The sequence below is a fragment of the Sapajus apella genome, unplaced genomic scaffold, assembly GCF_009761245.1.
Source record: "Sapajus apella isolate SASKATOON/1434 unplaced genomic scaffold, GSC_monkey_1.0 scaffold151, whole genome shotgun sequence".
NCBI classification, from domain to species: domain Eukaryota; kingdom Metazoa; phylum Chordata; class Mammalia; order Primates; family Cebidae; genus Sapajus; species Sapajus apella.
The window spans coordinates 1,520,204-1,541,720 of record NW_022437091.1 but is presented as its reverse complement, the minus strand read 5'-3'; the positions used below and the strand labels follow the sequence as shown (position 1 = coordinate 1,541,720).

General features: G+C 45.6%; 1 protein-coding gene across 5 annotated transcripts; it reads right to left on the bottom strand.

Moving 5' to 3' along the window:
- Positions 1 to 381: 381 nt before the first annotated feature.
- On the bottom strand, positions 382 to 19,583 carry LOC116541350 (bcl-2-like protein 2). 5 transcript variants are annotated; one of them, XM_032265465.1, is made up of 7 exons: positions 4,731 to 6,341; positions 4,251 to 4,365; positions 3,475 to 3,542; positions 3,052 to 3,158; positions 2,473 to 2,560; positions 2,236 to 2,387; positions 382 to 1,280 (listed from the first exon to the last, which is right to left on the bottom strand). In XM_032265465.1, exons 1-7 carry the CDS (start codon positions 5,079 to 5,081, stop codon positions 1,241 to 1,243), a joined length of 921 nt encoding a protein of 306 aa, XP_032121356.1. In that variant the 5' UTR covers positions 5,082 to 6,341; the 3' UTR covers positions 382 to 1,240. The 5 variants fall into 5 exon arrangements, with proteins under 5 accessions (XP_032121356.1, XP_032121360.1, XP_032121358.1 ...); XM_032265469.1 differs by lacking the exon at positions 4,731 to 6,341 and adding an exon at positions 4,515 to 4,618 and having other exon boundaries at positions 389 to 1,280; XM_032265467.1 differs by lacking the exons at positions 382 to 1,280; positions 2,236 to 2,387; positions 2,473 to 2,560; ... (2 more) ...; positions 4,251 to 4,365; positions 4,731 to 6,341 and adding exons at positions 14,147 to 17,083; positions 17,670 to 18,109; positions 18,580 to 18,667; positions 18,911 to 19,583.
- Positions 19,584 to 21,517: the final 1,934 nt, after the last annotated feature.

Genomic DNA, 21,517 nt, shown 5'->3' with positions numbered 1-21,517 from the left:
TGAGATCAACCCGGTCAACATAGCGAGACCCCAATCCAAAGTTCCAGAGCTGCTGGCATGGATAGTTCATTTGCATGTTAAGTTGTATCAGGAGCACACAGAAGCACCACTAGGTCACTATAACTTGGCTATTCTTTTAGTTTACCAGGCTTATTTCTCAAATGTCAAACAGGGTTACATGTTATCCAGAAAACCCATCATTCTCAATTATACACAATGTTCTTGCTAGTTGTAATTTAACTCCTACACCTCAATTCACAAGTGGCAACCTCCCTTCCATAACACCAGTACTTCCACAAAGTGCAATTAATAGCCATCTGCAATCTAAGAGAGAATAGGAAGATAAATAATCCTTACACCCAAAAGGCCAAACAATTTTTATTTTCAAAAACAACTTTATTCATGACACATATTAAAAAAAAATTCCCACCCCTGGAAATGAGCTAAAAAAATAAACAAAATCCACCTCCCACCTCCCTGTTCCCACTTCCTCCCATTCCCTCCAAATAAAAGGGAAAAAAGGCAAAGGAAAACAAAACAAAACAAAAAAAACTGAAAAACAAAAACACCCCTAAACCCCCCAAAACAAGGTAGTGCATTTCCCCAGGGGGAAGGGGAATTTACACTGGAGCCGCTGGGAGCGGAACGGAGATCTTCCGGCTACAGAAACCTGCAAAGAAAGACACTCAAAACAGAAAAAGAAACACAAAAGGAAACAAAACAGATCACCAGGCAACCTGGAGGGGCAGGGAGCCGGAGAAGAGGGGTGGGGTGGGTGGTAGACCTGGATGGACAGGAGCAGGCAGGAGGGGACTGTGAAAGGCGAGAAGACGGAGGGAAGGTAACAAGCAGAACAGTTTGGTGTCCTTCCAGAGCCCTGGGTAAAAAAAAAACCTCCTACCACCCACGCCCACCTACCCTTGAGCAGCCCCCAAGGGGGTGAAGTGGGGCAGGGAAACATGGGGAGCAGCTTGCGCAGTTGAGACGTGTCCATGGCGAATCCCCAGAGTGAGTAAGCAGCCCCCTGCCCCACTCCCTGGGCCTTCCCCTACTCCCCAAAGCAGGTCCCTCCTCAGCAGTTAGTTATGGGATTCTCCCCCCTTCCACAGTATATCTTTTTTTAAAAAATATTTTTTTTCCATCAAGGTCATCTTCTGTTTTTCTTTTTTTTTTTTTTAATTCTTTTTTTTTTCCTTCTTTCCTCTTTTTTTCCTCTCTCTCCTCCTAATACACACTTTTTTTAGTAAGGGGAATACCATGATGTCGCTCTAGCCCGGCCCCTGGAAGAAAGAAGGAGAGTTAGGTGTTAACGCCATCACTAGATAGTTCGGTACAAGCCCCTCCCCGTGGGCCCTTGCCCCAGTTACTGTGAAGGGAAGGGGGAAAAAGAAGTTTTCAATTGTCCTAAAACTGACCCCACGATCCCAGAAATAGCAACACATCTGGAGAACTGGGACAGTGGGAGGGGGGCTTAACAGAAAATTTTGCCAAACAGTGGCAAAAAAGAAGCACATCTGAAGACAGAGGCAAGAAAAAGGACCCCCTGTTTATCTAGTTTTCAGTCCTCCACAGCTCTTAAACCCTAGGCCTTCACAAATAGATCCTCCCTAATCCTGGGAGCAAGCAGGTAGAGCTTATGAAAAGCCAAGTTTTTTTTATATACCTATCCTGTCTATTTAAATGTAAAGAGATAGAAGCGAAGCAAGGCAAAAACATAGGCACCACACTTAGGCCCAGTGAGATGTTAACCTTGCAAGACTGGCTCAAATAAAGAGTAAATATCTCAAAATCCTCCCACAAGGCTGCTGGGGAGGATCAACTAGCTGCCTCTGGTATTCTTCCAAGGGAGGTTCAGACTTCAACCCCTCCCTAACTCCGAAAAAAGTAACAAATGCCCAAGCAGTGCTTTCACTGCCTGGAGGTCCTGTTCCTCCCAGCTTTGTGTATAAACACCTTCAAAAGCCACCAACTCCCAAGAAAAAAAAGGCTGGGGGTGGAAGGTCATCCAAGGGAGGGATGCAGCCCTTATCACCAATTCCTGCTGCAGAAAACATGACGAGACTGGCCTTCTGGCCTGGCCTGCAACTACCTTCCTCACCCAGCACAGGCAGGAGACAAAGTTCCTGAAGACCAAGGGGGAGGGATGGGGAAGGGAGGATTCTCAGACCAGGTGAGAAGGAAGCATACAGGGCTCATGGGAGGCGCGGGGAAGAGGAGCAGCCCATCTATCCTGACCTGTAGACGCGACCCCGGGGCCTGCTGTTAAAACCACTGTAGAATCGAGAGCGGGAACTGTTGTAGTTGGTGGTCCGTGCCCGGTAGCGGGCTCGTGGAAAACCCCGGTCTGTTGTGCTGATGCCTGGTCTGTTGGTTCGTTTTGGGATCACCTGAGTCAGAGATGAATAAATGAAAGCCTTAACGTCAACCTGGAGAGTTTATACAGAACCAGAACAGCAATGGGCATAGGCTTACCTTGATTTGCCTTCCTCTAAATAGGGACTCGTCTAAGGCCAAGGAAGTCCTCACTGACTCTTTGTCTGAGAACTCTATATATGCAAACCTGAAAAGAATTGTCATTGTATCTCTCTGAGGTTACAAATACCTCATAGGTCAAGTTCAACTTACAGGCATGCTTTGTTTCGGGGTACAATGCAGTTACATTTTTTTGTCAAAATTCTAAACGGAAAATTTAAATGATTCAAAATCATTTAAAATTTTAAAATTTCCAGCTATTCTCTGAAATTTGTAAAAATAGGACACACAGGGTCTGAATTTCCATATGGCCACAATAGGCCAAGTAGAAGCTGCCTCTCCCACTCCCCTTCTAGTTTGTGATCCCACCCACATCTAGCCTTCATTTCTCTTATCTGTCTGGCGTCAGAAGACATTTAGGTGCAACTCCTGATACATATCAACATTAATGCCATTATCTTAAATGACACAATTACCTGTGTTAACAGCAAATTACTTACTGCTCAATATAAAACATAATTTATATATCTATTTTTACACCATAATTTAAATTATCTCAACTTACTTCCCTCTACTTACCCTTTGGGATGGCCACTAAATTTGTCACAGAGTATGGTAACACGGTTGACTGAACCACAGCCATGAAAGTGAGCTTCCAGCTCTTCTGCTGTTGCACCGTAGTCCACCTGAGGAGAGGAGAGACATTTCACAGGCACCAGGCAAATTCCTGTCTCAACAGACGCCCTGCCTAGCCTTTGGTCTGCACCATCCACATACACCAAGGCACATGAAATCTGGTAATCTGGGGAACTAGTCCCTTTTCCTTCCAAACCCAGAGCCTTTGCTGTTTACTGATCACTCCATTACCTTTAACCTCCTTCCCACACTCCCTCCACACCCAAAATCACCACCTATCCCAGAGATGTTCCTTTCAGGACTATCAAATAACTCCCCAAAATAACTAGCCCCCAACCCCAATCAAAGAGAGCCCTAGTTACATACATTGCCAACATAGATGGAACGGGCATCAGCCTCCATCTTCTCCTCAATGGACATGATCACTGGGCCAGCTATGAGGAAAAATATTTAAAAAAAAATACATTTGTTTTATACTTGACCAATATATGCATTTCCACCACCAACACTATCCCATAAGCTCAGTGAAAGCAAAGATTTTGGCCTATTCTGTTCCCTGCTGTACCTATAACCTAGAATAGGATTGTGCCTAATCCATAGCAAGTACTCGCTAAATATTCGACAAATTCAAAGAATAAACTAATACGCACTTAAAACAGTATAGGAATCTCTCCTGCCTCCAAATCAAGTCCCCAGTGAATGGCTTAGGCTGAAATGCTTTTAAGAGTGAACAAAATTAAGTGGGCTGAGACTCCACATTTCTAGATTAAAGGGGAAACCCCTCCAGCTTGTTTTCTCTTAGAATCCTAACTGAAGTGTCTCCAATTGGAGGAAAAATTGTTAGATTTGAAGGTCAAATGCGAGCTGGCAACCTCTAAAAAGAAGGATAGAGGTAGACCAAGAACAAAGAACAACACAATTATAACAAGGACAAAGGGAAGCAGGCACAAGGCTACCACCACCAAAATATAGGTTCTGCCTCACAAAGGTCAGAGGAACACAACGGACTGTGACCGCGGCAGTCATAATAGCTTAAACAAGCAGCTCCAGGATACCAAGTATCTAACCCCACATTCCCCTTCCTCCCTACAACCCTTCCAACCAGAGAACCCAGGCTCCGCGTGCAACCGCCAGTTACTCACCATTGCCTGGAGGTGGACTCATATTCATCTGCTTCTCTACCTCGTTCTGTAGTTCCTTTAGCTTCTCAGCTTCTTCCTCCATCTCCCTGACTCGAGCTTTGATAGCTTCCAGCTCCTAATATAAGTGGAAAGGGTATGGAGAAGAGCTTAAGAGGAACCAACGCAGGGGCTCTGCCCTGCTCTCGACCGGAACGCGGCCTCAGCCATGCTCAGCCATTTCCCTCGCCCCACGCGAGGGTCGTGATGAAAAGAAAAGCAAGCTACCCTCTCTAGAACAACACTAGGCACCCGCGACGCCCGAATCAAGCCAGTCCGGCCCCTTGTAGTGATCGCGGACCCATCCCCGGCCAGACTGGGCCCCAGCCACGTTATTCCCCGCCCAACCCCACCCCCCGCCTGCCTCCCGCTCGCCCGAGCTCTGGGCCTCCCATGACCCGGCCAGTCAGCCGCCGGCCTGATCGCTCGCCCTCCTTCCCTCACCGGGTCCTCAATGGCGCCGTCCCCCGGGTCACCCTCGACCAGTCCCGGCTCCTCCTCCTCCTCTTGACTGCCGGGGGCTCCCGAACCAGGCCCAGGGCCCGGAGCTCCCGGGGGGGCGCGGGGCCGGGGCGGCTCCTCTTCAGGCTCGGGCTCCGGCTCGGGCTCCAGCAGCAGCTCCTCAGGCTCCAGTTCCTCAGACTCCAGGCCGTTCCCGTAGTCCCCTGCGCCCCCCGGGGCCCCCTCCCCGGCCTCCCCACCGGCCCCGGGCACAAGATGGCGCCGCCGCCCCGGCCCGGAGCCCCGACCGCCCGCAGCCCCCGCTGCTGCTGCCGCCGCCGCCGCCGCCGCCATCGCCGCTCAGACTGGGGCCCGCCGCCCGGCGATTGGAGAGCTGCGCCGGCCACGCCGAGGACTCATTAGTTAAGCTGCCTGCCAGTCACCAGGAGCTAGTACTCCATTGGGGAATATTACTTGGCAATCAAATAAGACCCCACCCCTAAGGCGGGGGTACTGCGCCAAATTCTCAAATCCCGGTAGGGGAAATCTGCCTGTCAATCAACACGCGTCCCACCTCCTATCGAGTCCTTAGGTAACAATACCGCCACACTGTGACGACATTCCTACTTTTCCCTGGCCTACAGGCGGGCCTGCGAAGTATGGGAGGCTCCGTGATTGGCCCTAGCTAGGCGACTGGAAAGGACCAATCTTACGATCGCCTCACCGCCGTGGCCCAGTCTTACATGCCGATTGGCTCGCAAGATTCGAAGGGCCGACATTCATTTTGTGACAGGCGAACCTTGCCCCCGAACGGACTGCTGGGCTTCAAACTTGGGAAACCCGAGGTCACATGACTAGACAGTCCTCAGGGGGCCGCCATCTTGATACTACTGCTGGCCAGCTAGTGAGCTGTTGGGCGGACGAGGCCTGAAACAGGGCGGCCGCTTCAGGAAACTTGTATCCTGACCAGGAAGCATCAGTAGATGGGATGTTGCTGAAAATGGAGGTTGTGAATGGGGCATTCCAGGAGGGTGCTTACTTTCCCCATCCAGGTTATTGGCACCATCATCCACTAGCTCTCCCACACCAGAAAGCAGGGAGGATTGCTCGGTCCGAGCTACTTGTCACGAGTTCTGTCTTTCCCGCCCTCTTGCCTAGGCCTTCTGCTCCCTAGTTCCATTTTCTCTTGACTGGGCAGCTTCCAGTGTCACCCCTCCAATCTGCACCAGTAACAAACTGGCCCCTTTTGCTGGTGAGGTAGTCTCAAAACTGTAAATCACTGCCTTCGACACCCCAGCATGTGATTACTTTACACCCTTCTCGTTCCATTGGGTGTACAGGCACCCAGTCTGTGCCTCTAACATGTAGTCCCTCTTCAACCAGACCACTGCAAACCCCAGCTTCCGCTCCTTTCCCAGGACAAGTGGGCCTACCTTCACAGTGCGCTTAATGGTTTTGTGCTGTTTCCTAACTAGGTTGTGAGTGCCTGAAGATGAAGGGCTGGATCTTATTTATATTTGCATCTCCATGGCCTGGCAATATGCCTACCACATAATGTCCTGTTGAATGTTTGTTGACTCAAGATGCATTGATTGGAGGTCTGGGTGCTGCCCTTCATTTCAGCCCTCAAGCCCTCAAGATTCCAGAGGAATTTCTCCTGGCAGGTTCCCACTACACCGCTGCACTCGAAATGAGACCTAGCCCTGGAAGGCAGGATTGCCACATTTTGGTAGCAATCCTACATTAAAAAGGAAGGAATGGCAGTGCTAAGTTTGCAAGATAAATTTTTGTGGGCACACTAACCTATAGTTCAAAAGATTCATATGAGCCAACCAAAAAGTTAAACAAACATAGTTGGCAGAGGGAGTTGGACAAGAGAAGGTCCTCATTAGCAAAACAAAAAAATCAAAAGTGACTCATCATACCCCACTATTCCCCTCACCCCGCCTTTTTCTCACAATTCCTTACCTCAAGATCTGGGGAACTTGGAGCAGAGTCACGGTCGCTTAAAATTTCACTGCAAATTACTTCATCAGCCACCTCAGCTTCAGTGTGATCTGGGATAACTAATGTTGAGCACCGAAGACAAGCTCTAAATGATTGAATGCCCTGGAAGAAAGGTCTTTTATACTGGTCTTAACCTAGTTAAGATTTGTTTATCTTATTGGTGCCCAATTTAATCAAGCCAACAAAAGGAGATGTGATTTTTAAAAATGTGTTTGAATCCTGTTTTTGTTAAGCATGCTCCTTATTATATTATCTCATTGGACTCTCACAACAACCCCATGAGGAAAATATTTCCAAATCCATAACCTTTTTTAGGGAAAAAGAAAAATGCTTAATGAAGTGAAGAAACTTAGGCCTAAGTCATTGGACTAATTAGAAGTGTGCAGGGCTGGCTGGGCATGGAAGCTCATGCCTGTTGTCCCAGCACTTTGGGAGGCTGAGGCAGGAGGATCACCTGAGCCCAGGAGTTTCAGACCAGCCTGGCAAACGTGGCAAAATCCCATGTCTACTAAAAATACAAAAATTAGCTGGGTGTGGTGGCACATGCCTGTAAACTCAGCTGCTCGGGAGGCTGAGGCAGGAAAATCTCCTGGGCAACAGCAAGACACTGTCTCAAAGGAAAAAATATAAATAATAATATATATTATACATAATATATATCATATAATATATATAACAGTGTGCAGGGAATTGAAAGCCAGCTTTCAAAGTTCAGATAAGGCCTGCTTTAATGCACAAAAAATTATGTGTGAAAAATGGAAAGACAAATTCCAACAATAGATAAAAGTTTAAGCAAACTACAATTATATCCAATAAAATATTATTATGCATCTATTAAAAGGTTTACATAGTGTGACAAACATGCAAAAATAATTTTGTTAAGCCAAGGAAGTAGAATGTAAAATTGTACATAAAATATAATTACAATTATATCTGATTTTTAAAAACACAGGCATGGGAGGAAAAGAGGAGCAAGAACTAGTACAATCTTTCTAGTCTTTGGCAATATGTACCAAAAGCTTTTAAAATGTTGAGATTCTTAAGGCCAGGCGCAGTGGCTCACACCTGTAATCCCAACACTTTGGGAGCTGGATTGCTTGAGCCCAGGAATTCAACACCAACCTGGGCAATATGGCAAAACCCCTTCTCCACTAAAAATACAAAAATTAGACGGGCATGGTGGTGTGCACCCGCAGTTCCTGCTACTCCCAGGTACTGGGGAGGCTGAGGCTGCAGTGAGCCATAATGATGCCACTGCACTCCAGCCTGGGCAACAGAGTGAGACCCTGTCTTAAAAAAAAAGAAAGAAAAAGAAAAGAAAAGCTGGGAGAGATGGCTCACACCTGTAATCGCAGCACTTTGGGAAACCAAGGCGGGCAGATCACCCAAGGTCAGGAGTTCAAGACCAGCCTGGCCAAAACAGTGAAACCCCATATCTACTAAAAATACAAAAATTAGCTAGGTGTGGTGGTGAGCGTCTGTAATCCCAGCTACTCGGGAAGCTGAGGCAGGAGAAATGCTTGAACTTGGGAGGGGGAGGTTGCAGTGAGCAGAGATCACGCCACTACATTCCTGCCTAGGCCATCAGAGTGAGACTCTCTCAAAAAAAAAAGGTCGAGATTCTTTTTCTTATCTCCTCTAAAAATATAATCCAATTTGTGAATAAACATTTGTGAATAAATATTTTTTGTTTTTTGAGACTGAGTCTCACTCCACAGCCTAAGCTGGAGTGAGGAGGTGTAATCTTGGCTTACTGCAACCTCCACCTCCGAGGCTCAAGCAATTCTTTCTTGTGCCTCAGCCTCCTGAGTAGCTGGGACTACAGGCGTGCCACCACCATGCCCAGCTAATTTTTTGTATTTTAGTAGACATAGGGTTTACCATGTTGCTCAGGATGGTCTTGAACTCCTGAGCTCAGGTAATCCTCCCACCTTGGTTCTTCCAACGTGCTGGGATTACAGGTGTGAGCCTTCATGCCCCATCAGAATAAATATTTTTATCAAAGTGAAAAAATACAGACAAATGACCAACTGGGCATTAAAATTATTGTACACAAGTAGATGTAATTTTATATAGTCATTATGCTTTTGAAACATTTTAACATCAAGGAAAAATGCTTGCAATATAATGGTAAGCAGAACTGCAGTATACAAAATTGTATGATCATAAAAGCAGACAAAAAATACTGAAAAGAAGTATGACAAAATAGTAGTTCTCTCTGGGTGATAGCATTATGATTCATTTTCTTTCTACAAATTTTCCACAATCACTGTTCATTTATTTACTTGTTTATTTTGCTGCTCTTATTTTTGAGACAGGGTCTCTGTCGCCCAGGCTAGAGTACGGTGGCATGGTCACAGCTGACTGCAGCCTCAGCCTCCTGGCTCAAGTAATCCTCCCCTCTTCAGCCTCCAAAATGGCTGAGACTACAGCATGCACCACCATCCCCAGCTAATTTTTTCCATTTTTTTGTAGAGACAAGGTCTCACTGTGTTGCTTAGGATGGTCCCCAACTCCTGGGACTCAAGTGATCCACCAAACTCAGCCTCCCAAAGTGCTGGGATTACAGGGACGAGACACCACGCTCAGCCCATTACATATTTATTTTTTTTTAATCACTGCAACTTCCAAACTTTATCTAATAGGCATGATTACCTTATGAAAGGAACAAATAACATTTGGCTGAGTACGGTGACATGCACCTATAGTCCCAGCTAATCCAGAGGCTGAGACAGGAGGATCACTTGAACCCAGAAGTTGCAGGCTACAGTGAGCTATGATCATGGTACTCCAGCCTCAGCTACAGAGTGAGACCCTGTCTCAAAAAAAAAAAGAAAAAAAGCAAACATATTTGAAAAGCTATTTGAGTGCCAGGTGTAGTGGCTTATGCCTGTAATCCCAGCGCTTTGGGAGGCCAAGGCAGGAGGATCACCTGAAGTTAGGAGTTCCTGACCAGCCTGGCCAACATGGAGAATCCCTGTCTCTACTAAAAATACAAAAATTAGCTGGGCGTGGTGGTGTGTTCCTATAATCCTAGCTACTCAGCAGGCTGAGGCATGAAAATCACTTGAACTTGGGAGGCAGAGGTTACAGTGAGCTGAGATCATGCCGCTGCACTCCAGTCTGGGTGACACAGTGACGCTGTCTCAAAAAAAAAAAAAAAAAAAAAAAAGGTTTTTGAATGGTGACCTATAAAGTAAGGTCCTTCCCTATTAGTCTATAAACTGTAAAAGAGAGGGAACCATCTTATATTTGTATTCCCTTTGCCTATCACTCTGCTCAATAAATAACTGAATAAGTGATCTTCAGTAATGAATAATCTTTTTTAAAAAAAGGTAAAAAATAAATAAAATAAATGCTCTTATTTAATATCTTACTTGTTGTTAAAGCATAGAGAATATCAGGTAAGTTTTCCTCTGAGAATGAATTTTTTTTAATTTGGTATGTAATGGTGTGAGATTCGTCCATTATAATTCTCTTTAAGTAATAACCTATACACAGAGGACCATGGAGTTTTACAAAAAGTGAAACTCCAATGATATTGTGCCCCAGAAGAGGGGAAGATGTATTAATAGAAGGGAATTGGCCAGGTGTGGTGGCTTACACCTGTAATCCCAGCACTTTGGGAGGCCAAGGCAGGCGGATCATGAGGTCAGGAGATCGAGACCATCCTGGCAAACATGGTGAAACCCCGTCTCTACTAAAATACAAAAAAGTAGCCGGGCATGGTGGCACACACCTGTAGTCCCAGCTACTCAGGAGCCTGAGGCAGGGGAATCACTTGAACCTGGGAGGCAGAGGCTACAGTGAGCAAAATGGCACCACTGCACTCCAGCCTGACAACAGAGCGAGACTCTGTTACAGAAAGGAAGGAAAGAAAAAGGAAAGAAAAGAAATAGAAAAAGAAAGAAAGAAAAGAAAGAGAAGAAAGAAGGAAGGGAGAAAGAGAAAGAAAAAGAAAGAGAAGGAAGGGAGAAAGAAAGAAAGCAGGGCAAGGGAAGAAAGAAAGAAAAAGAGAGGAAGGAGTGGCTGAGTGGAGTTGAGAAAAGGAGAATTAAGTGGTAAAAATGGGTAAGGGCATCCATAGATCTTCCCAGAAAAGTTTTCTCACCAAACAACATAAATATTTGCTGACTTGGTAGTTTCATCCCTATTTTTATCTCCTTTCTTGAAATTTTTACAAACTACAATAATGCTCTATGATCTAAAACTACTTTGAAATTTTTACAGACTACAATACTGATCTATGATCTAGAGCTACACTTTAATATGATAGCCACTAGTCACACATGGCTACTGACCACTTGAAACATGAGACTCCAATTTGAGATGTGCCGAAAGTATTGAATATACACTGAATTTTGAAGAATTAGTATGAAAAAGAGAATGTGACATAATTCATTAACTGTTTAATATTAATTCCATATTGAAATAATATTTTTATATACTGAGCTAAATAGAATATTATTAAAATTGGTTTGATAATTTCTTTTTGCATTTTAAGTGAGGTTACTAGAAAATGTAAAACTGCATATAGCTTGCATTATATCTTTGTTGGACAGTGCTGATGTAGAACCTTGGAGCCTTTCTCCTTTAATGACCTCTATCTTGGAGCAGACCTCAATAATCTTCTAATGTGGTCTGGCCCTGCTTACCTTAACTCCCTAGGTCTGCCTTTGCATGGAAGTGGGGTAGTCACTTAAATGTGAAGGAGCTTCTGTTGGGTTGCTTAATTTCCATTCTGCTTGGTTAACATTTTAGAAATTTTGTGCCTAAAGAACTTGTTTTCATATACTGTACTGGAAATATATGTTCATTATCAAAGAATCAGAAAATACTGGCAGCAAAAAGAACAAAATAAAAGCACTCATAAAGCCCACTATCCAGAGACAATCACTAATGACATTTTGGCATATATACTTCCTGAAACTTTCAATATGTAAATATATATCAAGGCACACAAACATAAATATTTTAGCAAAATGGGGTCATACTGTATATATTATTTTCTAATCTATTTTTTTACCCAATTAAAAAAAAAAAAACATCTTCCCATATCAGTAAACATATTTTTCCACATTGTTTGTCATGGTTTTACCCAAAAGTCATCTCAGATATGAGGCCTTCTCTGACCACTCAATTTAAAATTGAAATGTATATGTGTATATGTACACACACATTCAGCCTCATGATTTGCTTTTCTTTATGGCATTCATCGCCTTCTCATATATTATACAATTTTAAATTTTTCCGTTTCTCTTACTAGAACATAAGCAACATGAGAACAGAGATTTGCATCTGTCTGTTCACTTTACCTCAGGGCCCATAACTGTGCTTAGCACACAGATGATGCTTGAATATTTGCTGCATAAATGGTTGACTGAATGAATAAACTACACAGCATTTCATTATGGTGTGTTTTCTGGTTGGGTTTCAAAACAGTTTATTTATTTCTGTATCTCTCCTGTATCTATATTTAAGGTAGCTTTTAAAGTCTTCAAAGGTTCTGCTATTAAGTAACAACATAGAATATTTACAATCTATCCATTTGCTAGAGATTGTAACTGTTGCCCAACTTTATCAAGGTGTCATTTGAATAAATAACACTGGTGGAGAACTGTATGGAGGAAATACAATTCATCTGTCCCTTTAGATAGTCCAAAATTTAGTCCTATATTAAACCAAACCATCATGGAGCGGCATATTTGGGCTAAATTGTGATGAGCCTAATAGAAAACACTTAGGACCTTCTGAATCTCCATTTGTTGTTTCTAGAAGAAACAGTGGTCAAAACTCAACATCATATTTGCTTTTAGATGTCACAGAAGGTGGCATCCACTTTATCAGTCTTCTCAAAAAATCAACAATTTTTTTTGCCCTTCTTAACTGATAGGTTTTTATAAATTATAAGAGGAATGTGAATTTCATTTTGTATTTTAATTTTCTTTAGCTGCCAAGAAGTTCAGAGCTGAATTCACAGTCTAGCTTTAGTATTTAGGAATATTACTTATAGAATGTTTTTCTGTGTATTAATTTTTTTTTTGCTGACATCTTACTGTAATATTTCAATTTTCCCATTACCTCTACTTATTTTTTGTTTTACTTCACTTTGACTTGAAAGTCAACCCTGACTTAAAAATTTTATGTTTTCCTATTATTTTGTGTGTTGCAAAATTTTTTTTGGAACTAGGCAAATGTAAATCAATCTTTGTATCTAAAGAACTTGTAAATGTAAATCAATCATTAAATCAATCACACTGCAGTGGAGATAAATGTACCAGCTATCATACTTAATGTTATTAACTATTAAGAACATCTAATTCCCTTTTCCATAGTGCCATTTCACTAAGCCATTCTCTGATTTTAATATGGCTTCCCCTGTAGATTTTTATATAGAGAATAGAAAGGGAATGCTGGATTCCTCCAAACAATTATATTTCTTGCAATTTAACATATAAACCCAAGTACCAATCTATTGCACTGGATTACAGAAAGACTAGAAATTCTCACCTGAAATTTTAAATTAGGATCACTATTTCTGTGAGACATGATTTTGATGTGGTCTAAGACTACAGGTAGAGAAGGATGGGCTGAGTATACCTGGAGATCCCATCCAGTTTATCAGTTTGCATTAAAATGGCTGAAACCAAATGTCTTACAGGACCAGGAAAGGAAGCAGGGACTCTATTTTTGCCAGACACCACAACCTTTTTTTTTTTTTTTTTTTTTTTTTGAGATAGAGTCTCCCTCTGTCACCCAGGCTGGAGTACAGTGGCTCAATCTTGGCTCACTGCAATCTCCACCTCCTAGGTTCAAGCATTCCTCATGCCACGGCCTCCCGAGAAGCTGGGATTACAGGCACATGCCACCACGCCCGACTAATTTTTGTATTTTTAGTAGAGACAGGGTTTCCCCATGTTGGCCAGACTGGTCTCGAACGCCAAGCCTCAAATGATCTGCCTGTCTTGGGCTCCCAAAGTGCTGGGATTACAGGCTTGAGCCACCGCGCCAGACCCAGACCTATTTTTATGTCTGAGGTATGCAGCAAGGCACCACAGAGAAATGTTTATTATTATCACACACTTCTGATTAGAGCCTGAACCACAACTGGGGACTTGATTACTATCACACAAGGATTTTTGGTAGGTTTTCTTTGTTTTTCATTTGGTTATTGTTAGTGGCAGTCCCAAAGTACCATATACACACACCCTCCCAAGGCTCAAGTTAGAATAGATGGCTTTGGCCATTTGGCTGGTGTAGGATGGGGGAACGACTCTGATTTTTTAATTAGCCCAACACTTTCCCAAATCCCTGTTATTCTAATTCTTGCCTTTAACAAGGTCATGAAGAGTTGACTGAATCAATGAAATGTCCTGACCCCAGGCTATACAGTGTAGAAGTCACAAACCCTGTTCAGTCCTTCTCATTAAACTTCTGGGCTTTATTTATTTTTTTTAATACGACCATTACATATTACACAAAAATAAAAGTCAAATGAACTTGGTATTTATAAATTATTAAATAAAAATACAGGAATATAGATTTATATTTATAGAGCTTTCTTTTCTTCTAAACTAACCAAATCTCTTCTGCCATTTTATGATTTTAAAAAAGTAAAATAGTGTATGTGTGCCCTAGAATAAGTGGGGAGTAGGATTAATAATCGCAGGACCGAGTTGCCCTACTTCCGCTCCTTCCTTGGCCTAAGCAAAGTCTCTATTTGTCCCTTTGGGCTCTGGAGAGCAAGAAACCCCTCTCCTCCTACTTAATCTTTGAAAAATGGCAATTACATTTATTTCCCTTATTTTTTAAAAAATGAAATGGATTTAAAAATTGGGAGCCATACTCAGCCTTCTTGGCCAAGAGCTAATCCCAAGGAACTATATGGCTCTAGAAGAGAGTCCCTAGTTTTCCCTGACAGAAGAGTCTCTGGAGTTTCCCTTCAAGCTAAGAAGGGCAGGACAGGTCAAAATTGCCCACTGTGGTCCCATCTAAGCTATGCTTCTGGGAATCCAGACCAAGCCCTTTACCCTGTCAGAAAACAGCCTCTCTTTCCACCCAGCTGTCAAGGCTTCAGGGCAGGGCATTTCAGTAACCTGGCCATGGTCCCTGCAGCCCCTCTTGGCTAAAGGTCCCCGGGAATGCTAACAGGGATATGCATCCTGTGGCAGAGGGTAGGGTAAACAGTGTGCTCCAAACCTGGGGAAGGAAGCACAAGCTCCAATTTGGAGCCGATGGTCTAGTCAGTGGTTTTCCAACTTTTTTTCAGCAGCAAACCCCTTAATGCAAACAAAATCTTACCCTGAACCCCGATATGTAAGACAGGTACAAGGGGAGCTGTTCTGTTAGAGGGCAAATTGCCCAGCCTGCTCAGCTCTCCACCCCCTTCAGCTCCACGAGGACTCCTGAGGCAACCCCTAGGAAACTTCAGGGCTCTGCCAAGCAGTTTGAAAACCACTGGCCTAGCTTGTCCTGAGCAAGTCAGAGACCCCCCACCCCAACTGCTTGCCACAGACTGGCTCTGAGTTTCTGGTGTCAGCATACTCACAACAAGACCAAGTGGCACGTGCAGCCTACCACCTCCCCTGGAAAAACCATTAAAAAGTGCAGCCCTCTCTCAAAAGCAGAAGTCTGGACTAAACACCTGAGGCCAATTTGGTCCCACATTCAGGCGAGCACAACTATGTTGCCACATTCTAGGACCAAGTGAAAATCTCCAAGAAGAGTCAACCATGGTCTAGCTAAGCTGATCAGTGCTCAGGACCACAGGCAGGGTTCTAGAGCACTGTGTCAGAAAGTCAGCATTGGAGAGCAGCAATCTTAGCACCTTGGAAAGTGCAGCAGTGAGGTCTGGCTCAGGGCATGCATCTGGAGTGAGTAATTTCTTCCTCAAAAGAAAAAGTTATAATCAAGCTGTTCTAGAGGACTGCGAGTTCCAAAGTTAACATCCTCAGACTCTGAGGTACAGACAAGTAACACCCATGCAAACAGCGTGGCTTCAAAGAAATCATAAATGCTCCTAGGTCATGGTAGATACTCTAGAACCCATATGCCTGGTCCCTGATAAAGCCGAACCAAAGCCCACAACACAGCATAGGCCAGTCCTGGAGTACCCATCACCCTCACACCCATGGGATTCAGAGCTGAAATGGTCCTCTCAAGGCATAAGCAGTCTCACTGAGACACAGTGTGGGACCCAGACTGTATTCTACATCAGCACTTATGTCCACAACCTCAAAAGGAAAATTAGTTAGGGCCCCAACTTAAGAGTTTCAGTTTGAGTACAGAGGTCCCAGAGACTGGAAACACTTTAGGCACCATTGTGCCTGAGTGGGAGAGGAGGGTGGCAGGCAGGTCCAGCTACCTAAGCCTCCACCCATCCAGGCTCAACAGCCCTGCCCTTCTGTCAGAGCCCGGGAGGCAGCAGCAAGTGCATGATGCACAAAGAAGGGGGATGATGAAGGAACAAGGTCACTGCTGTTCTGGCCAAAGCCTTGCCAATTACTTTCTGGAGAGAAGCAGCAGAGCCCTACCCCTCTGGATACAATGTTTCTCTCTAAGCCTTGAGGCATCAGGACTAGGGCAAGGGAAAGGAGGGGTTGTGGGTGGCAGGGAAGAGAACTGCTCCTAGTTCTTGCCATGGCAACAGGGAATGTTTTCTCCTTGGGGAATCCCACCACCACCAGATTTGCCAGGCAGCCCAGCATGCACAGCAGCATGCGTGCACATGCATACGTGTGTCCAAGCAGCCCATGGTTACAGCCCCTCTCCCTATCATCCAAGAACCCTCAAGCTTCCATTCCAAAGGGTGTGTCTTCTATGTTCCCCAAATCCCACCCATCCAATGGAAACACAACTGCTTATGCAAGTCCACCTTCCTCAGGGCTACAAACCAAGTTCCAGGTCATTTCATGTGCCCAAACCTATAAGCATGATCCCTCCCACCTCCCCCAGCCCTGGAACGACTCCACCTCCTGCCCCTCTAAACTTGCCGAAACATTCCCCTCCCCTATGTGTCCTGCTCACTCTTCTAATCGCCTACCTGGCCTACTCAGCTCCCTTACACACTACCCTTCCCCTGCCCATCCCTGTTCCATGCCCACCCATCCACCAACTCCACTTCTTCCAAGGGCATTTCTCTGTTCTGTTCCTGCTCTCCCGACCCCCAGCCACACCTAGCCCCACCTGGCCCTGGACTTTCACTTGCTAGCAAAAAAGGCCCCTACAGTTACCAGGGCCCCCAGTGCCACGGCCCCTGTCAGCACTGTCCTCACTGATGCCCAGTTCCCCTCCCGCAGACGCCGTGCCTCCTCCAGGGCCCCGTCCCCGTATAGAGCTGTGAACTCCGCCTGTGGGAGAGAAGGGAAGTAGGAGAGAAAGAAGGAGAAAGGGATATCAGGAGAGGAAAGAGTGGAGAGAAGAGGAGAGGAAGAGTTCCAGTTCCATCCACTGCGAGCACTACCCCATTCCCAGCTCCTCTCTGGCCAAAGCTCTACTGCAAGCCCCTCTGATCCCCCCAGGTATACCCCCACTCTGCCTCCAGTGAATTCCATCCTTTCCTTGGCGAAAAATTCTGCTCAGAACTAGTATCCTTTGCCAAGGCTTGCCTGACCACCACCCATCCCTGATCCTCCCCACCTCCCACGCCATGACTCAGATGCAAAAAGTCCCTGACACCATTCCCCTGCAGGCACTACTTGGGTGCATATTCTGTCCACTGCTTGGGACCATGAGCCCATCCAGTGTTGACTGTATGGCAGCCCTGGAGTGCAGAGTCCAGGCATCTCTCAGTCTGATTCCACCCAGACGGGGAGCCTCAGCCCCATACCTCATTCCCAACATAGCTGCCTCAGCCTCCAATCAGAGCCCCCATCTTCCCCCTGGAGACCAGCTTTGCGGAGGGATGTGCAGAGCGGCAATTGAGAAGCTTCTTACCCAGCCCCCACTGCTGTGGATCCAGTCGGCCAGCCGCGTCTCCAGGTAGGCCACCATCCACTCCTGCACTTGTCCCACCAGTGGTTCCATCTCCTTGTTGACACTCTCAGCACACAGTGCAGCCCCAAAGACAAAGAAGGCTACAAGGCGGCCCCAGTTGGGGCCCCCTTGGAAAAGTTCATCGGAGACCTGGGTGAAGCGTTGTTGGGCTGAGCCTGGGGTCACATGCAGCTGAGCCGCCAGATCAGAGAAGGTGCGCCGGAAGCGGGTCTCGAACTCATCTCCAGCTGCCCGCATTGCTTGGTGCAGCGGGTCAGCTGCTGGGCCCTCCCCGGGGCCAGCTCCACAGACATAACCCTTCTGCCTCAGCTTATAACCTACAAAGTCTGCCACCAGAGCCCGTGTGTCTGGGGCCGAGGCTGGGGTCGCCATCCGGGCGGCTATAAGAGGCAAGGATGAAAGACTGGCATGAATATATGGACAGAGAACCAGAAGGAGCATTTCTGGTTTGGCCAACCCAGTGAGATGGGGAGGAGGGAGGAAATGCTCAGAGCTCACTAGACAGGGAGAGACAAGAACAAGGGAATTAAATCATGATGGGGGACCAGGGTTCGAGAGGCTGGCCATTGTATCCTAATATGCAAAATTAAATGCAAAACAAGTAAATTTTATGTTTAGAATACTTTAGATTCTTTTCATAGTAAGACAAAGTCAGCTCTGTGACACCCCTACACACCTCCCCCTGCTCAGTCCTCACCTTCTTGGCTACAGGAGGGGGCTTAGGACCTCCCCAAATGCAAGATGTAAAGATGTTGGCAAAGGCACAAGATGAAGGGGAGCAGATGGGCTGAAGAGAAAGGTGGGAGACGCAATGGGTTACTCCAGACAGAGAAAGGAAGGAGACACTCACCCAGCCGGGATGCCAGCTCTTAAGACACAGCGCTGGTGGCAAGGAGCCCCCAGCTGGGGCCTTTCATCCTCCCGGCCAGCGTGGAGCCCTGGAAAGGGGAGGGGGAGATCAGAACCAGGAAGAGAAGGCCAGGGATCAGGGTCTGGCCTGGGAGGGCTGGGGTTGCAGCTCTGGGCCTGGGCCCCTGCCCCCAACGCTCTACCAGCTGTGTGGCCGAATCCATGTTTAATGACTGTCCTCCCAGGAAACCCAGGGCCAAGGGCTTCCTGCCGACACCATCTCTATTCCCGGTTCCCCCTAGTGCAGCCCAAAGGCCCAGCTCCTCCCTTACCCCCACCTCAGCCAGTCTCCAACCCCGCCCGCCTGCCAGGTTAGGGATCTCACGGGTCAGGCCGCTGCCGGGATCCGGGCCGTTTCCTGGTGCAGGAGCTGGGAGGGAGGGAGAGAGGGAGGAAGAGAGGGAGGGAAGAAGGGAGGAGAAAGGGGGGGGCAGAGGGAGGGCCCGGCGCCGGGTGATGATGGGGCCCAGAGATGCGTCCAGAGAGAGGGGCGGGGCTGGGACGCAGGCCTGCGAAGGGCCACTACTCAGGAAGAGGGAGGGCTGCTGAAGGCTAAGAAGGGCTGGCTGAGAAGGCACGGTGAGCTGGGCTGGGCTGGGCTCCTGAGCCTCGAGGCTGCCCAGAGAAGTATGCTGGACTTCAGGACATCTCGAGGCAAATTCAGCATTTCCAGGAGGTTTCCGATGTTCCATGCACTTGTTGAACTTCTCTAGCCCTGGATTGTGTGTGCCTGGAAAACAGGAGCAGTTCCCATTAAGCTGAAAACGTCTGCCAGGTGCCTTACCCTTCTGGGACTAGCAGACACCACACAGACACCAAACCTTTCCCATCCTCTTTTCTCCAGGACCTTTAACCCAGTGTTCTGTTTGTGGGCTGGGCTTCAGCCAGGCATCAGGGAGTCAGGACTTGGATCACAAGCAGTTTCTGCCCGTACTTTTCTTTAATTCTATTTATTATTTTGTAATAGATTTATTTTATTTTATTTTATTTATTTTTTTTACCTAACACATGAACTAATTCTTATGAAAAAAAATCAAATAAAGAGATACGGAGTAATAAAATACAGGTTCTCAAACACACACACACGCACACACACACACCCCCCATTCCACTTCCCTCCCTGCATGTTGCCAGTGTTAAGCTTGATGTTTATCTTTCCAGATTACATATATATGCGACCATTATTTATACATGGCAGTATATTTATATGGGGCAGATCACAAGGCATTAAGCAGTCTAACCACAGCTGATCCACATGAGGGCACTCACAGCCAGCCCCCTGGGCTCTTGGATCTGGCATTTCCTCCATTTAAACAGCACCCCAACCAAAGGCCTGAAAGAGGCAATCCAATTCTCCTTTTCTGCTAGTTCCCTTTGCTTCTACCTCCAATCCAAGCCTCGGTATTACCAACTGCCCTTATGGTCACTAGAGAAGCAAGGTCTTTTCTGTAGCAATAATAGTAACAACTAGCTGGGTTTGGTAGCTCATTCCTGTAATCCCAGCACTTTGGGAGGCTGAGGCAGGCGGATCACTTGAGGCCATGAGTTCCATACCAGCCTGACCAACATGACAAAACCCCGTCTCTACTAAAAATACAAAAATTAGCTAGGTGTGGTGGTGCATGCCTGTAATCCCAGCTGCTCAGGAGGCTGAGGCACAAGAATCACTTGAACCCAGGAGGCAGAGGTGGCAGTCAGCTGAGGTCATACCATTGCACTCCAGACTGTGTGACAGAAGGAGACTCTGTCTTAAAAAAAAAAAAAAAAAAAGGTAAAAACTAACATATTTTGAAGAGTTATTAGGTGCAAAGTGCTTTTTTTCTACTCTGAGATTCCCCCTTTTAACACTCTGAGGATGGTAAACTCCACCGTCTGGGCTCAAGCAATACACTTTATCTTCTTACCAATTCTTATGCTGTTTTACCCTCCTTCTATGAATGAGAAAATTGAGGTTTGGAGAGATTAAGTGATTGACCCAAAGCCATATACTGATATGTAAAGAGGCTAGGACTCCCATCTCATTCTGTAACTTTGACACTATTGCTTCAAGATCACCTCTTCCCTTCAAATAGTCAATATTGTTCTCATAGTCTGAATCCACACCATTTACAAGTCCACACTCAATTCTCTCCTCTATTCTAAACACACAGCCTATTATACTCCTTTATGGCTGTATCCTTTCAACCATCCTCATTTCTTTTTTGCTCTTAGCCTGATCATTCTGGTTGCTACCAGCAAAGTTGCTCCTTTCTTTAGAGAATAACCTAGTCCAAGTCTTCATATGCACTCCTGATTTGTTGGCTAGTTTGTTTGTGAGACAAGGGTCTCACTCTATGGCCTAAACTGGAGTGTAGTGTTACAATCACAGCTCACTTCCGCTTCCACTGTCTGGGCTCAAGCAATATTCCCACCGCAACCTCCCCGGTAGCTGGGACTAGAGATGTGCTCCACCATGCTTGGCTAATTTTTCATTTTTTATAGAGATGGGGATCTCATTATGTTGCCCAGGCTGATCTCGAACTCCTGAGCCAGCTTGATTGTAATATAAATTAATGTATGATTATTTTATACCCTAAAATATGAAAAGAATACATCCATGCATTCTATATATATGTATAAAATTTTAAAAAGTCAATATTGCTTTAAAAATGAGTCCTAGCTAAATAGTACTGCTACAGTCAATACTAGTATGAATGCATGCAAACAGGAATTAATTGTACAATAACAAGACGGCATGTGTCTCATGGTTCATTTTCAACTTAGTCACTTGTGGTTTTACAGTTAAACTATCCTGCTGCTTTAAATGTAGAGGCTTCATTTCTGCTCTAAGTTAAAAGTGCCCTTTTAACACTCTGAGGATGTTAACTATTATTGTTAAA

What these genes read in the sequence shown, in the direction of transcription:
- LOC116541350 (XM_032265465.1), bottom strand. Translation starts at nt 5,081, where the DNA reads ATGGCGGCGGCGGCGGCGGCGGCAGCAGCAGCGGGGGCTGCGGGCGGT. An exon ending in ACGGCGCCATTGAGGACCCG is followed by an intron (nt 4,366 to 4,730) that starts GTGAGGGAAGGA and finishes CACTTATATTAG; the next exon opens with GAGCTGGAAGCTATCAAAGC. An exon ending in GTTCCATCTATGTTGGCAAT is followed by an intron (nt 3,159 to 3,474) that starts GTATGTAACTAG and finishes TCCTCTCCTCAG; the next exon opens with GTGGACTACGGTGCAACAGC.